The sequence below is a fragment of the Panulirus ornatus genome, chromosome 28 (assembly GCF_036320965.1).
Source record: "Panulirus ornatus isolate Po-2019 chromosome 28, ASM3632096v1, whole genome shotgun sequence".
Taxonomy (NCBI): domain Eukaryota; kingdom Metazoa; phylum Arthropoda; class Malacostraca; order Decapoda; family Palinuridae; genus Panulirus; species Panulirus ornatus.
Genome location: NC_092251.1, coordinates 812,777 through 828,022, shown reverse-complemented (window position 1 = coordinate 828,022; position 15,246 = coordinate 812,777). Strand labels below are relative to the sequence as shown.

The following is a 15,246-nucleotide window of genomic DNA, read 5'->3' as shown; positions in this document are numbered from 1 at the left end:
GTGGTAGTGAATATGGTGATTAGTGACAAGCCTGTTTGCAGGTGATAGTGTTGTTTGCCGAGAGTGAAATGAGTAGCAGAAGGGTGTAAGAGTGTTTTATGATGCTTGTAAGCATAGGAAATTAGAGGTAAATGCAACTAAAAGTAAAAGTACTGGTGTTTCAAAAGAAACAAGATTGAAAGTACAGATTTTGCAAAACCCTGTAGAGTTAAAGACGAAAAAGTGCTAAACTGCATTCTAGATATGGGGGAGAAAGACTAGATAAGGGAAAAAGCAGTACAGGGTAGAAGAGTCACTGGGTCCCCTAACAGAGTAATGAAAGGTAAAAGAGGAAGTGTGGAAGTCAAGACATGATCAAGGGACAGCATAGTCCTCTCATCCCTGACCTATGAAGCTGAAACATGAACAAGGAATGAGTTACAGAGGTCAAGAGTCCAGGCTGTGGAAATGAGCTACCTATGAGGAGCATGTGGTATGACTACATGAAATGAAGAAAAAAATAAAGGGGTGTATGAAAATGTGGTATGGCAGAAAATGCAAAGGGAATGAAATGTGGAGTGGTAGAGTGGGTGAAACAATACTTTTAGGTGGTTTGGGCATGTGAAAAGAATGCAAGATGGCAAGTTTACAAAGAGCGTATGATAGCACAATCAAATGGCTTAATGTGAGAGGAAGACCACCTATGACACAGGGAAATAGAGTAGAAAAGTACAAGAGGGAGAGAACTGGTGGAAGAATGCATGGAATGGTGTATGTAAGGAAAGAATATCAGGACAGGGATAAGTGGAGACTTTTGGTGTGGCCATCCCCTTGATGAGAATTCCTGGAGGGCATGGGCATCTGAGATATAGATGGACTACATGGATCATTTAGATACATAGAATCTCTGAAACCATAAACATCCTCAACCAATGCCCAGTATGTTGAAGTGGTACATAGACTTTCATACTTACAAAAACACTTGTTGCTTTTTAATACTGCATACTACATTGACTCAAGTGAGACCGATGTCTCCATTTGCAACACCTCCATCCACAAAATGTTAACACTGTATGTATTCACAAAAATTCCTTCAACATCTTCATCTGAAATATCCATGGCCTTAATCAGTTCTCACACTGAATCTACCCATTTTTCCTATAGCCTAACTCTCCTCCCTGCACCTTATTCTGTGCTACCATAAATCTTCTTGATCAACCCATAATCTGCCATACATTCTAAAGGACCGTATCATCCAAAAAGACTTTCAATTTTCCTTCTTGTAAACCCCACATTACAGAAACAGATAAGTTTGCCTCTAAAGTACTGGAAATCCTATATAGATGTGGAAATTTCTCTTCTTCAGAACGGCTGCTCTGTTTATACAAAGAAGCGACTCATCCTTGCATGGAGTACTGCTCTCACATCTGAGATGATTCTAGCTCTGCATCCTTACTTGAGAAAGATAAGTCAAAAGTGGTCTGACTTAAAAACTTTTTCAGGCTAATTTCAAAACTTGACCTGCTTGCCCTACATCACAGTGTTGGTTCAATTTCCTTCTTCTCTAGACTTTACTTTAGTTTTTGCTCCTAAGAGCTGGCTGCTTGTGTACCCCCACCACTAACTAGACGCAGCAATATTCAGCAAGCTTCAACATCACGTGATTATCGTGTGGCCACTGACAACTTAAGGATTGGTCATTTTGATAACAGTTTCTTCTGGCCATTGGCAGCTCAAGGGTGGGTCATTTTGATAACTGTTTCTTTCCCTACATCTCTAAGCTTTGGTACTCTCTACCTTCTCATGTCATTTCCCAAAAACTATGACCAAGCACATTTTAAAGGAAAGGTTTTTTTCACTTTCTCCAAAATTCGTAAATACTTTCCGCTGTCTCTTCTTTTTCCCTTTCATGATCCGCTCTAAATTTCAAATAAAGCCCAGCTATGATGTGAACTTTTGTCCATGACTGGAGCCTCCAAAAAAAGAAAAAACTTGTTGAGGAACTCACTCCAAGGGAGTCTGCTATTTCCTTGATAATGATTTGTGGCAGAGTCTTGAAGCTGCAGAAGTCCTATCAAGTACATCCTGGAGTTACATAATTTTGTTTTCATACTTTATAACCATTTCCTTTATTAGCAAGCTAGTGCAAGGAACAGGTGAAGAACAGCCTCATCTGTTTACATCCACTCTCCAACTGTCATAAGTACCACTTCAAAACCAAGGCCCCCTACCCACAGCTAGGCATCAAGAATGCTCTGTGGTGTCACCTGATTGCATCATATTCCCTTGTTCAGCTCACTGACAATATGTCACCCCATGCATACCACATCACTTCAATTCACTCTATCCCATAAATGCATCTCACCCTCTTGAATGCTCATATCCCATCAACTCGAAGCCTCTCTTACTTCTTCCTTCCATCTCCTCCTTGGTCTTCCCCTTCACCCTTACTCAGTCTCTTATAACTCATTCTTTCCTATATCAAAACCATTTCAGCATACCTTCTTCAGCTCATTCAACCATATTCTTCTTACCATCACATCTCTCTCTGACCCTATCATTTCTTATTTAGTCCACCCACCGCACCACATAGTGCCCTCAAACATTCATTTCTAGCACATTCACCCTTTCCAGAACCTTGCCAACAATATTGCCTGGCAGCATCTCCCACAGAGCACCAGGATTCACATGAACCATACATCATTGCAGCTCTATATGGCAAGAAAAATCCACATTTCTTGATTTACATCAAAAAAGAAAATATGATCATTTAATATAAGCACAAAATAACTATATATAAGAAATCAATTCATTTGATTGAGAATCTAAAAAAAAATTATGAGATTCAAATGGATTACACCACTAATTCTAAAAAAGTAACCATTATAAAAAATGAAAAAATCCACATTTCTCATTTCATTTTGACCAAGTACCACACAATCATACAGAAAATGATAAATTTTGTTAAAGAAAATCAGAAATTTAATAAATTTTCAATGTCACAGCTTTTAAACACATACTTGGACTGTGTATCTATGAATAAATGTCTAAGTATAATGAGGTTTGATGTTCTATGATCAATCCCTATATATTTGCAAAAATGCATACTTGAGTCCACATATCTTGATGTTTGGGTGCTTTGATTTAGGATTAACTTTGCAAGGTGGGAAAAGAAATTAGGCATAAAACTGATTATCATATGAGAACTAACATACTGCTATTTTGTATATTCAATTACAAACTTGAACCATCATAGTGTAAATTCAAAGGAAACAGAAACAGTTCATATTCCAATCATGCCACCATTTTGCCTTAAAGTATACTTTAACTGAATTTTGAGTGAAGTGATCATTGTTGTACAACTACACACTATCTTTGTTCTATGGAAACCATTTCCTAGTATCAGGAAGGGGTGAAGGATGTACTACATCAAGTTATGTGTCAATGAATGAACAATCCTGTCAGTGTCAAACTACCCTTTGTGACTTCCAAGACAAGAGAGACAAGTATGCACATCAATCATAGCACTAAAACACCCAATCTGACATAATTCTTATGATGTCTTACATCACATAATCTTGTAACTGCTGCATCCAATACCCATTCTAGAAGAGCCACTAACAAAGACCAGTCTCTATCACAATCAAACCTTATGTGAACCATAAAAATAAAATACTAGAGAGTTAAAGATGTGAAGATACAAGAGAAAAAACTGAGGGGGTGGAAAATGTCTTTGAAATGAAGTAGGTCATAGCTGTCAAAAAAAAAAAAGAAGGGAAAGAGCTCCAAAGCATAGCCCTGAAAGGAAAGAAACAAGACAATTGGCACAAAGCAATCACATGATGCTGTGGCTCATCAAGCAATGAGTGATCTAGTTTATGCATACGCACAAGCAGCCAGTTCAAGGGAGCAGAGACATAAATATATACCTAGAGAGGAAGGAAAGAGAGCCAATAGCATGAAGGGAAAAGGGTCAAGTGTCATAGAAGAGATTAGTGATAAGTCAAACTGCTTTAAATTTGATTATGTCAAGTAAATATGTATACTTACTGTCAATGCAAAAGTTAGAGCAGAGACAAATCAATCTTTGGATAACTGAAAAAACTGTTCAAAAGATGAGAATCCTCAGGATCTGAACAGAATTCCTAGTTCTTAAAAGGCAGCTACTTGTGTTATGTAAGATTTGCAAGACAGATTAAAAGTTGCAGAGGTGCTGAGTATGTTTACTGATTTGAAAGGTGAAAATACAGAACCATTAGAGGAAATATAAAAGTTGTGAAGTTTTACGTTGACAAACTACGAGAAACTTTGTTTTGGGGTGCTAAACTTAATTACTTTGTCTACCCTATATGGGAATCCTTTCCAAGTCTGACTTTACAGAGGTACTCAAGATGAGATGAGATATAAACTGAGGAAAAGTTGGAAAATATTTACGAAAGTGTTTAAGTTCAAAATTTTGAAAACAGAGAAAATACTGTCGTTAAGAAAGAGCCTTCATTCAGTGTTCAGTAATCTCACAGGTTGGACTATTTCACAAATGGAACCCTTTGAAGTTATTACATTCAACTAGGATCGCAAACAAAAGTCAAATTGAATAACTTTGTCTGATGAACAGCGGGCACCATCTTTGCTGCAAGTTAAAGCATAGGATAGTAGTTAGTGTTCCCATGGACCTGCTCACCCAATAAAGATGTGTTAGTTGTCTTACAAGTGTTATTTTTGGACGGAAAATAAACCAATGTTGGTTCTTCCTTAAAAACCCTGAAAGATGGCTAACATGGAACAAAAATCACATGTGACTGTGTTGCAACATCTATAAAAATGACTATGAACTGTATCATATTTCTGATGGGGAAAATATTGAGTGGATAGTGGTTAAAAGTTCTTGTTGAAAAGTTCACTATTGTTGAACAGTTCACTAAAATAGCAATTTGTTACTTCTCTTTTGAACAACTGGGAACTGCACAAGAATTAATTCTACCTGAAGCTTTCAGTTGTTTTTCCTTTCTTAATGTTTCATTCAAAACAGGTTGCTGGGTGTCCTGAGGCTTCTGCTGTGTTTGAAATCTATGTGGTGACAGGAATTCACCAGTATCCTCATATTCACCAAAGGCTGCAGTTTTTGTTTGGTATCTACTATCTGTAAAAAAGGAAAAATATAACTATTTCTACAAACCCTAATGTATAAAAGTAAGCACATATAATTCACAAAAATGGGAAATTTGTTCATTCATAAATGTATGCAAATCATTCAGCTGAAAGTTTTAGTTAGAAATGGTTTTTCTATATAATTTTGTAAGTTCACAAAAAAACATCTTTGCAAAATACAATGCTTTGTAGGAGGATTTTGTATGTGCCTTTTGATTTTAATTACAGGACTTTGTATCATACCATATTAACATCAAAATTTGTGGTGTGGTAGTAACAGTGGAAGAGTGCAAAAACTGACTGAAAGAGTTGAACAGTGTGTGCTGTAATTGTTCAAAAATATTGAAGGAATAAGCGAAGAAAAATTACCTAAGTAAGTTTATGTCAGAAATAAAAACAGCAAAGGAGTGGGGTAGGCTAAAGAGATGGAAGGATGGAGAGAAGAGGCTCTGGTATAACAAGTCCTGAACATTAAGAACACTCAGGCACCTCACCATGAGTCATACATACATTAAATAACCTTACCAACCAGTCAACGATACAGTCACCCCCTTTTTTGATAAATTCCACTGCAATACCATCCAAACTCGCTGCCTTGCCGGCTTTCATCTTCCGCAAAGCTTTTACTACCTCTTCTCTGTTTACCAAATAACTCTCCCTAACCCTCTCACTTTGCACACCACCTCGACCAAAATGAACTGTAGGCTGGTAGAGAGGGCAAAATATAAAACTTTGAGGTGGTTTGGGCACGTGGAAAAAATGCAAGGTGGGGAGTACACAAGGATAGTGTATGACAGTAAGATTAAGGGGATTGTGTGAGAGGAAGACCACCTGTGACATGGAAAAATAAAGTGGAAGATTACTGGAGGAAGAGAAATGGGAGAAGAATGCATGGTGTGGTGTATGTGAGGGAAGCATATAAGGACAGAAATATGTGTAGACTTTTGCTACGGCCACCACCTTGATGGGAGTTCCTGGAAGGAATGGGCATCCAAGATGTAGGGAGATAAATAGATACACCACATCCCTAAAGATCACTGATATTTCAGCTAACCTAATAAAAATAATAATGAGATCCAACCTATTTACATTAACTTATATGAGAAAGACTTACAATACTGAAGCAATCAATTAAACACTCAATAAACTACTTATGTTTTTCCATGCATTTTGTTACAGCGTAGATATCATCTAAAAAGTTAGCACATTGAAAGTTAAGTAATAAGAGTTCATCTGCCAAAATAAAGAATCATACAGAAAAGGCACAGCATTCCAGTCCATTAACTAATATGAAAAGAACCACAATAAACCATTCAATAAAACTAGAATATTACTGTATTTGAATCTCTGTACTAACAAAGCAGTTCTTAATACTAGAAAAATAATGCATACAGAAAAGGCATTCTCTGCTAAGTGTAGTAGATGCAATCCCTACAAGTGCTGTTCTAAGTAAAGCAATGCTTAGCAATCCATGTTTTCCCATAAACTTCCATTTCATGAACTAGCTGTAAACCACCCTAAGGGCAGGGCCAGCCAGACCCCCTTACCCATCACTCTTTTACAAATAACAAAAAAGAGTATTACCATTATCCACAGACTCTGCACAAAGCAAAGTTTCATGCTCACAAATGCCCTTAGTTGTGTCAGTCTCATTATAAAGAATTTCAAGATTTTATCACATTACTTCTTACTATCATAAATGGTGGAAGTACCAACACCATACAGCTCCAAGATTTTTTGTTGCCACAAGTTCAAATTCTTTAAAGTTTCCTCTTTTAACTAATGTTTTGATATAAAGACTCCCCTTGAGCTACTAGGTAAGTAAAGATATCCTCTTAGATTCCATATAAAGATAAAAAAAATATGGAACAAAATTCCCTCAGGTGTTAGGATACTGTAGTTCACCAGTTATGGAGACTCGTTTGCTATGATGATCCCCTTAAGGGATTTCCCTGAGGGAACAAATCTCAGGGATAGTTGGACAGACAGACAAATAGATAGTTTGGTTACTTACACAGGTTAGACTATGAGCACATCTAAAACTCAAAGGGTACTCAAATAAATAAATTTAGTTTAAGTTAAATAATAAATTGCCCCATATATAACAGAATTACGGATTCTTGATTTTGTACTAAATTGCACAAAATACTATTACTAGCAGTGGAATAAAAAAAAATCATCAAATAATATCAATACCAGGATATACCAATAACTACCAATTTACTCTGGCTTAAGGTAATACAGGATGATAAAAAACTGTATCACACAATATCTATCTATCTACTTTAGGTCCCTGTTACCTTTGGGAACACTCTCAATGGAATAGTCACCAAAAACGTTTCCATAATTGGAGAACTCCAATGCTGCTCCTCAGCCTTTTGTGCCTCATCTTTAAAAGGCTACAGGTAAAGGGCAACTCTAGTGCAGTTTTTCAGAGACTGCTACCAAATGTTCTTACCAACTACTTCTATCTAATGTGTCTTCCAAATGTTCCTGCCTTATTTTCCAACCTACTACTTCTAACAAATGCTCCCACCTAATCTTCCTACCAACTACTTCTACCTTAGGCTCCTATCTAACATTCCTACCTACTTCTATTTTTGCTCCTATGCCGAAACGCAGGGCTAGTGCACAGAGCTCACCGCAGAAAAATCTAGAGTTACAAAGAATGAGTTGTGTAAGTTATATGCTGTCAAGTGTTATGTATGACAAAGAAAGATTATATGTTTATGGATAGAATGCCAGCAGTTCATGTGTGGGTGAGGCAGAAGTAAAAGACAGCTGTCAAGGTCAGTGGAGTAAAACAACATCCATTGAAGTGCTAGCTCACTATGCAGCTGTCACTTACCCTCCCAATACCCAGGCTGGTAGTACCACTAATATATCTCCCTGTTCGGTGGCTGCCTACCAACTACTACATAATAAGCAGCTGGTAATTGGCAAACACTGACAGCATAAACTAAACATTCAAAATCTAGAGTTAAAAAGAATGAGCTGTGTAAGTTATATGCTGTCAAGTGTTATGTATGACAAGGAAAGATTATATGTTTGTGGATAGAATGCCAGCAGTTCATGTGTGGGTGAGGCAGAAATAAAAGACAGCTGTCAAGGTAAGTGGAGTAAAACAACATCCATTGAAGTGCTAGCTCACTATGCAGCTGTCACTAACCCTCCCAATACCCAGGCTGGTAGTACCACTAATATATCTCCCTGTTTGGTGGCTGCCTACCAACTACTACATAATAAGCAGCTGGTAACTGGCAAACACTGACAGCATAAACTAAACATTCAAAATGAAATCCGTAACATTAACAGCATGCACAATAATGATGAAGCATAAACTGGGGAGAAAACATATAAACCTGAGAGGGATTTATCATATACTACTCCCCACCTCTGAACCCTCCACCATCAGGACTAGAAGAAAGCCAGGCCCTGCTTGACTGTCTTAAACGCTCGGGTATGCCTTCATCTCCATAGTCATATATATAGTCCAAGCCTGCCAATGGAATTATTTGTCTTTTTATTTCACAGAAAAAAACACACAAAACAATGAACAAAAGTATGTCATGCTTGCAGTTACATAATTTTTTGGTTTTACCTACTGATGTGGGTATTCTTTAACCACAAACTAAACAGAATTTAATATAAAGATATTATCATGAAAGAAATACCAAGAAAGTATACAAACAAGTTAAGGACATGATACAGCTGCCATGGAAATTACACTGAAATCCAAACCCAGTTTTCCCTTTCCACATCCAGGCCCCACAAAACTTCCCATTGTTTATCCCAGATGCTTCACATGCCCTACTTCGATCCACTGACAGCACCTCAACCCCGGTATACCACATCGTTCTGATTCACTCCATTCCTTGCACACCTTTCACCCTCCTGTATGTCCAAGCCCCGATCGCTCAAAATCTTTCTCACTCCAGCCTTCTACCTCCAGTCTGGTCTCCTGCTTCTCCTTGTTCCCTCCACCTTTGACACATACATCCTCTTTGTCAATCTTTCCTCACTCAGTCTCTCCATACACCCAAACCATTTCAACACACCCTCTACTGATCTCTCAACCACACTTTTTTTACCACATATTTCTCTTGCCCTTTCATTACTTAATCGAACCACCTCACACCAAATATTGTCCTAAAACATTTCATTTCCAACACATCCACCCTCCTCCGCACAACCCTATCTATAGCCCACGTCTCGCACACATATAACATTGTTGGAACCGCTATTCCTTCAAACACCCATTTTTGCCCTCTGAGATAAAGTTCTTGCCTTCCACACATTCTTCAACCCTACCAGAACCTTCGCTCCCTCCCCCACCTTTTGACTCACTTCTACTTCCATGGTTCTATCTGCTGCTAAGTCCACTCCCAGATATCTAAAACACTTCACTTCCTTCAGTTTTTCTCCATTCAAACTTACCTCCCAAATAACGATTCCCTCAACCCTACTGAACCTAATAAATTTGTTCTTATTCACATTTACTCGCAACTTTCTTCTTTCACACACTTTACCAAACTCAGTCACCAACTTCTGCAGTTTTTCACCTGAATCAGCCACAATCACTCTATCATCAGTGACCAACAGCTGATTCACTTCCTAAGCCCTCTCATCCAAAACAGACTGCATACTTGCCACTCTCCAAGACTCTTGCATTGACCTCCTTAACCACCACATCCATAAACAAATTAAATAACCAAGGTGACATCACGCACCCAGGCTGCAAACAGATATTCACTGGGAACCAATAACTTTCCTCTCTTCCTACTCGTACACATGCCTTACGTCCTTGTTAAAAACTTTTCACTGCTTCTAGCAACTTACCTCCCATGCCATATACTCTTAAAACCTTCCACAGAGCATCTCTATCCACCCTACCATATACCTTTTCCAGATCCATAAATGCTACATATGAATCCATCTGTTTTTCTAAGTATTTCTCATATATTCTTCAAAGCAAACACCTGATCCACACATCCTCTCCCACTTCTGAAACCCCACTGCTCTTCCCCAATCTGATGCTCTGTACATGCCTTTACCCTTTCAATCAATACCCTCTCATATAATTTCCCAGGAATACTCAACAAACTTATGCCCCTGTAATTTGAACACTCACCTTTATCCACTTTGTCTTTGTACAATGGCACTATGCATGCATTCTGCCAATCCTCAGGCACTTCACCATGATCCATACATACAATGAATATCCTTAACAACCAATCAACAACACAGTCACTCCCTTCTTTGATAAATTCCATGTATTCCCTGCATGTTGTAGGTGACAAAAGGGGGAGGGAGTGGGAGCTGGGAATCCTCCCCTCCCATTTTTGATTTTCCAAAAGAAGGAACAGAGAAGGCGGCCAAGTGAGGATATTTCCCCAAAGGCTCAGTCCTCTGTTTTTAACATGACCTCGCTTTATGCGGAAAATAGCGAATATGTTTGAAAAAATAAACATATATATATATATATATATATATATATATATATATATATATATATATATATATATATATATATATATATATATATATATATATATATTTTTTATTAGACTTTGACGCTGTCTCCCGCATTAGCGAGGTAGCCCAAGGAAACAGACGAAAAAATGGCCTAACCCACCCACATACACATGTATATACATACATGTCCACACACAGCGCCTATACATATCTATACATCTCAACGTATACATATAAATATACACACTCAGACATATACCTATATAAACATGTACATAATTCATAGTCTGCCCTTATTCATTCCCATCACCACCCCACCACACATGAAATGAAAACCCCCCTCCCCCTGCATAAGCGCGAGGTAGCACTAGGAAAAGACAACAAAGGCCACATTCGTTCACACTCAGTCTCTAGCTGTCATGTAATAAAGCACCGAAACCACAGCTCCCTTTCCACATCCAGGCCCCACAGAACTTTCCATGGTTTACCCCAGACACTTCACTTGCCCTGGTTCAATCCATTGACAGCACGTCGACCACGGTATACCACATCGTTCCAATTCACTCTATTCCTTGCATGCCTTTCACCCTCCTGAATGTTCAGGCCCCGACCACACAAAATCTTTTTCACTCCATCTTTCCACCTCCAATTTGGTCTCCCACTTCTCCTCATTTCCTCCACCTCTGACACATATATCCTCTTGGTCAATCTTTCCTCACTCATTTTCTCCATGTGACCAAACCATTTCAAAACACCCTCTTCTGCTCTCTCAACCACACTCTTTTTATTTCCACACACCTATCTTACCCTTACATTACTTACTCGATCAAACCACCTCACACCACATATTGTCCTCAAACATCTCATTTCCAGCACATCCACCCTCCTGCGCACAACTCTATCCATAGACCATGCCTCGCAACCATACAACATTGTTGGAACCACTATTCCTTCAAACATACCCATTTTTGCTCTCCGAGATAATGTTATCGACTTCCAAACATTCTTCAAGGCTCCCAAGATTTTCGCCCCTTCCCCCACCCCATTATTCACTTCTGCTTCCATGGTTTCATCTGCTGCCAGATCTACTCCCAGATATCTAAAACACTTTACTTCCTCCAGTTTTTCTCCATCCAAACTTACTTCCCAATTGACTTGACCCTCAACCCTACTGTACCTAATAACCTTGCTCTTATTCACATTTACTCTTAACTTTCTTTTTTCACACACTTTACCAAACTCAGTCACCAGCTTCTGCAGTTTCTCACATGAATCAGCCACCAGCGCTGTATCATCAGCGAACAACAACTGACTCACTTCACAAGCTCTCTCATCCACAACAGACTGCATACTTGCCCCTCTTTCCAAAACCCTTGCATTCACCTCCCTAACAACCCCATCCATAAACAAATTAAATAACCATAGAGACTTCACACACCCCTGCCGCAAACCTACATTCACTGAGAACCAATCACTTTCCTCTCTTTCTACACATACACATGCCTTACATCCTCGATAAAAACTTTTCACTGCTTCTAACAACTTGCCTCCCGCACCATATATTCTTAATACCTTCCACAGAGCATCTCTATCAACTCTATCATATGCCTTCTCCAGATCCATAAATGCTACATACAAATCCATTTTCTTTTCTAAGTATTTCTCACATACATTCTTCAAAGCAAACACCTGATCCATACATCCTCTACCACTTCTGAAACCACACTGCTCTTCCCCAATCTGATGCTCTGTACATGCCTTCACCCTCTCAATCAATACATTTCCATATAATTTCCCAGGAATACTCAACAAACTTATACCTCTGTAATATATGAAAGCGGGCAAGGCAGCAGGTTTGGATGGTATTGCAGTGGAATTTATTAAAAAAGGGGGTGACTGTATTGTTGACTGGTTGGTAAGGTTATTCAATGTATGTATGATTCAGGGTGAGGTGCCTGAGGATTGGCGGAATGCTTGCATAGTGCCATTGTACAAAGGCAAAGGGGATAAGAGTGAGTGCTCAAATTACAGAGGTATAAGTTTGTTGAGTATTTCTGGTAAATTATATGGGAGGGTATTGATTGAGAGAGTGAAGGCATGTACAGATCATCAGATTGGGGAAGAGCAGTGTGGTTTCAGAAGTGGTAGAGGATGTGTGGATCAGGTGTTTGCTTTGGAGAATGTATGTGAGAAATACTTAGAAAAGCAAATGGATTTGTATGTAGCTTTTATGGATCTGGAGAAGGTATATGATAGAGTTGATAGAGATGCTCTGTGGAAGGTATTAAGAATATATGGTGCGGGAGGCAAGTTGTTAGAAGCAGTGAAAAGTTTTTATCGAGGATGTAAGGCATGTGTACATGTAGGAAGAGAGGAAAAGGATTGGTTCTCAGTGAATGTAGGTTTGCGGCAGGGGTGTGTAATGTCTCCATGGTTGTTTAATTTGTTTATGGATGGGGTTGTTAGGGAGGTGAATGCAAGAATTTTCGAAAGAGGGGCAAGTATGCAGTTTGTTGTGGATGAGAGTGCTTGGGAAGTAGTCAGTTGTTGTTCGCTGATGATACAGCGCTGGTGGCTGATTCATGTGAGAAACTGTAGAAGCTGGTGACGAGTTTGGTAAAGTGTGTGAAAGAAGAAAGTTGAGAGTAAATGTGAATAAGAGCAAGGTTATTAGGAACAGTAGGGTTGAGGGTCAAGTCAATTGGGAAGTAAGTTTGAATGGAGAAAAACTGGAGGAAGTAAAGTGTTTTAGATATCTGGGAGTGGATTTGGCAGGGGATGGAACCATGGAAGCGGAAGTCAATCATAGGGTGGGGGAGGGGGTGAAAATTCTGGGAGCCTTGAAGAATGTGTGGAAGTCGAGAACATTATCTCGGAAAGCAAAAATGGGTATGTTTGAAGGAATACTGGTTCCAAGAATGTTGTATGGTTGCAAGGCGTGGGCTATGGATAGAGTTGTGCGGAGGAGGGTGGATGTGCTAGAAATGAGATGTTTGAGGACAATATGTGGTGTGAGGTGGTTTGATCGAGTAAGTAATGTAAGGGTAAGAGAGATGTGTGGTAATAAAAGAGAGTGGTTGAGAGAGCAGAAGAGGGTGTTTTGAAATGGTTTGGTCACATGGAGAGAATGAGTGAGGAAAGATTGACCAAGAGGATATATGTGTCAGAGGTGGAGGGAACAAGGAGAAGTGAGAGACCAAATTGGAGGTGGAAAGATGGAGTGAAAAAGATTTTGAGTGATCGGGGCCTGAACATGCAGGAGGGTGAAAGGCGTGCAAGGAATAGAGTGAATTGCAATGATGTGGTACCGGGGTCGACGCGCTGTCAATGGATTGAACCAGGGCATGTGAAGCGTCTGTGGTAAACCATGGAAAGTTCTGTGGGGCCTGGATGTGGAAAGGGAGCTGTGGTTTCAGTGCATTATTACATGACAGCTAGAGACTGAGTGTTAATGAATGTGGCCTTTGTTGTCTTTTCCTAGTGCTACCTCGCACACATGAGGGGGGAGGGGGTTGTTATTTCATGTGTGGCGAGGTGGCGATGGGAATGAATAAAGGCAGACAGTATGAATTATGTACATGTGTATATATGTATATGTCTGTGTGTATATATGTATATGTCTGTGTGTATATATATGTATACGTTGCGATGTATAGGTATGTATATTTGCGTGTGTGGACGTGTACCTATATACATGTGTATGTGGGTGGGTTGGGCCATCCTTTCGTCTGTTTCCTTGCGCTACCTCGCTAACGCGGGAGACAGCGACAAAGCAAAATAAAATAATAATATATATGTTATCTTATAACAGCATTTGGGATCATACCTATCAGATACTATATATACCTATTCTGCATGAACTTAATGAAATTTGCATGAAAAAAATTCATTGAAATTCCACGGATTTTCTTGTGCTGTTTTGGCAATGTCACACTATTCTACTCCAAGTGAATGCATCAGGGCATCTGGCATATTTTCACCACTTTGGAAACAGAAGTATAATGCTTTTATAAGAGCCAAGTTTAAAGTATGAAAAATTGGGCCTCACAGAAAAAAAATGTACAACAAAAAATAAAGTTAGGATTTGCACTAAAAGGGCTAAACACTAAACATTTGGCATTTTATCCCTACATGTATCACTTTTTTTATGCTCTTTTATTTCTTGTTTACCTGCTTCTTTTTAAATAAGACAAAGTTCCTGTGGATCATAACATGACCTATTTGTATATTATCATAATCATTTATGGTAACATTCAACTATGTAAAATATCTGCATGTCCTTAATTACTAATCCTGTCCCAGAACACCCTCTCATAGGGCGGGCATGCATAGCACTCAGGAGTTCAGTCATGTCCACCAGCCAAGACCACAGCTAATGAAGTGTGGTGATGCTGTGTGTGTGTCTTAGATGAGTAAGTACATGACATTTAAGGAGTACATATTTGGTGTCTTCAGCATGGAAGTTGCATCTTGGACATGAGGGTTCCTGGGATACGATGAAATGATACTTGTGATGCTGAAGAGATGGGTGATGTCCATAGGGCAGATGAGAAAGTAACACTCATTTGTTTGCGTAGCGCAGTTTCAGACGAGAGTATGTCTGGTGGAGCAGGGAGAAGCTGTTCAGTGTTTGTTGAGCCATTA

At 39.1% G+C, this 15,246-nt stretch overlaps 1 protein-coding gene across 8 annotated transcripts in view; it reads right to left on the bottom strand.

Annotated features, from left to right (window-relative positions):
• LOC139757752 (peptidylglycine alpha-amidating monooxygenase-like) overlaps positions 1–15,246 on the bottom strand; it is a 151,173-nt gene that overhangs the window by 54,600 nt on the left and 81,327 nt on the right. For 5 of the 8 annotated variants that reach the window (XM_071678512.1, XM_071678513.1, XM_071678518.1 and 2 more), the window contains exons 10-11: positions 8,522–8,626; positions 4,961–5,119 (exon numbers count right to left, since the gene is read on the bottom strand). In XM_071678512.1, coding sequence (XP_071534613.1) covers positions 4,961–5,119; positions 8,522–8,626 — 264 coding nt within the window. The remainder of the gene's footprint in view (positions 1–4,960; positions 5,120–8,521; positions 8,627–15,246) is intronic. The other 3 variants (XM_071678517.1, XM_071678514.1, XM_071678515.1) reach the window with 1 other exon arrangement.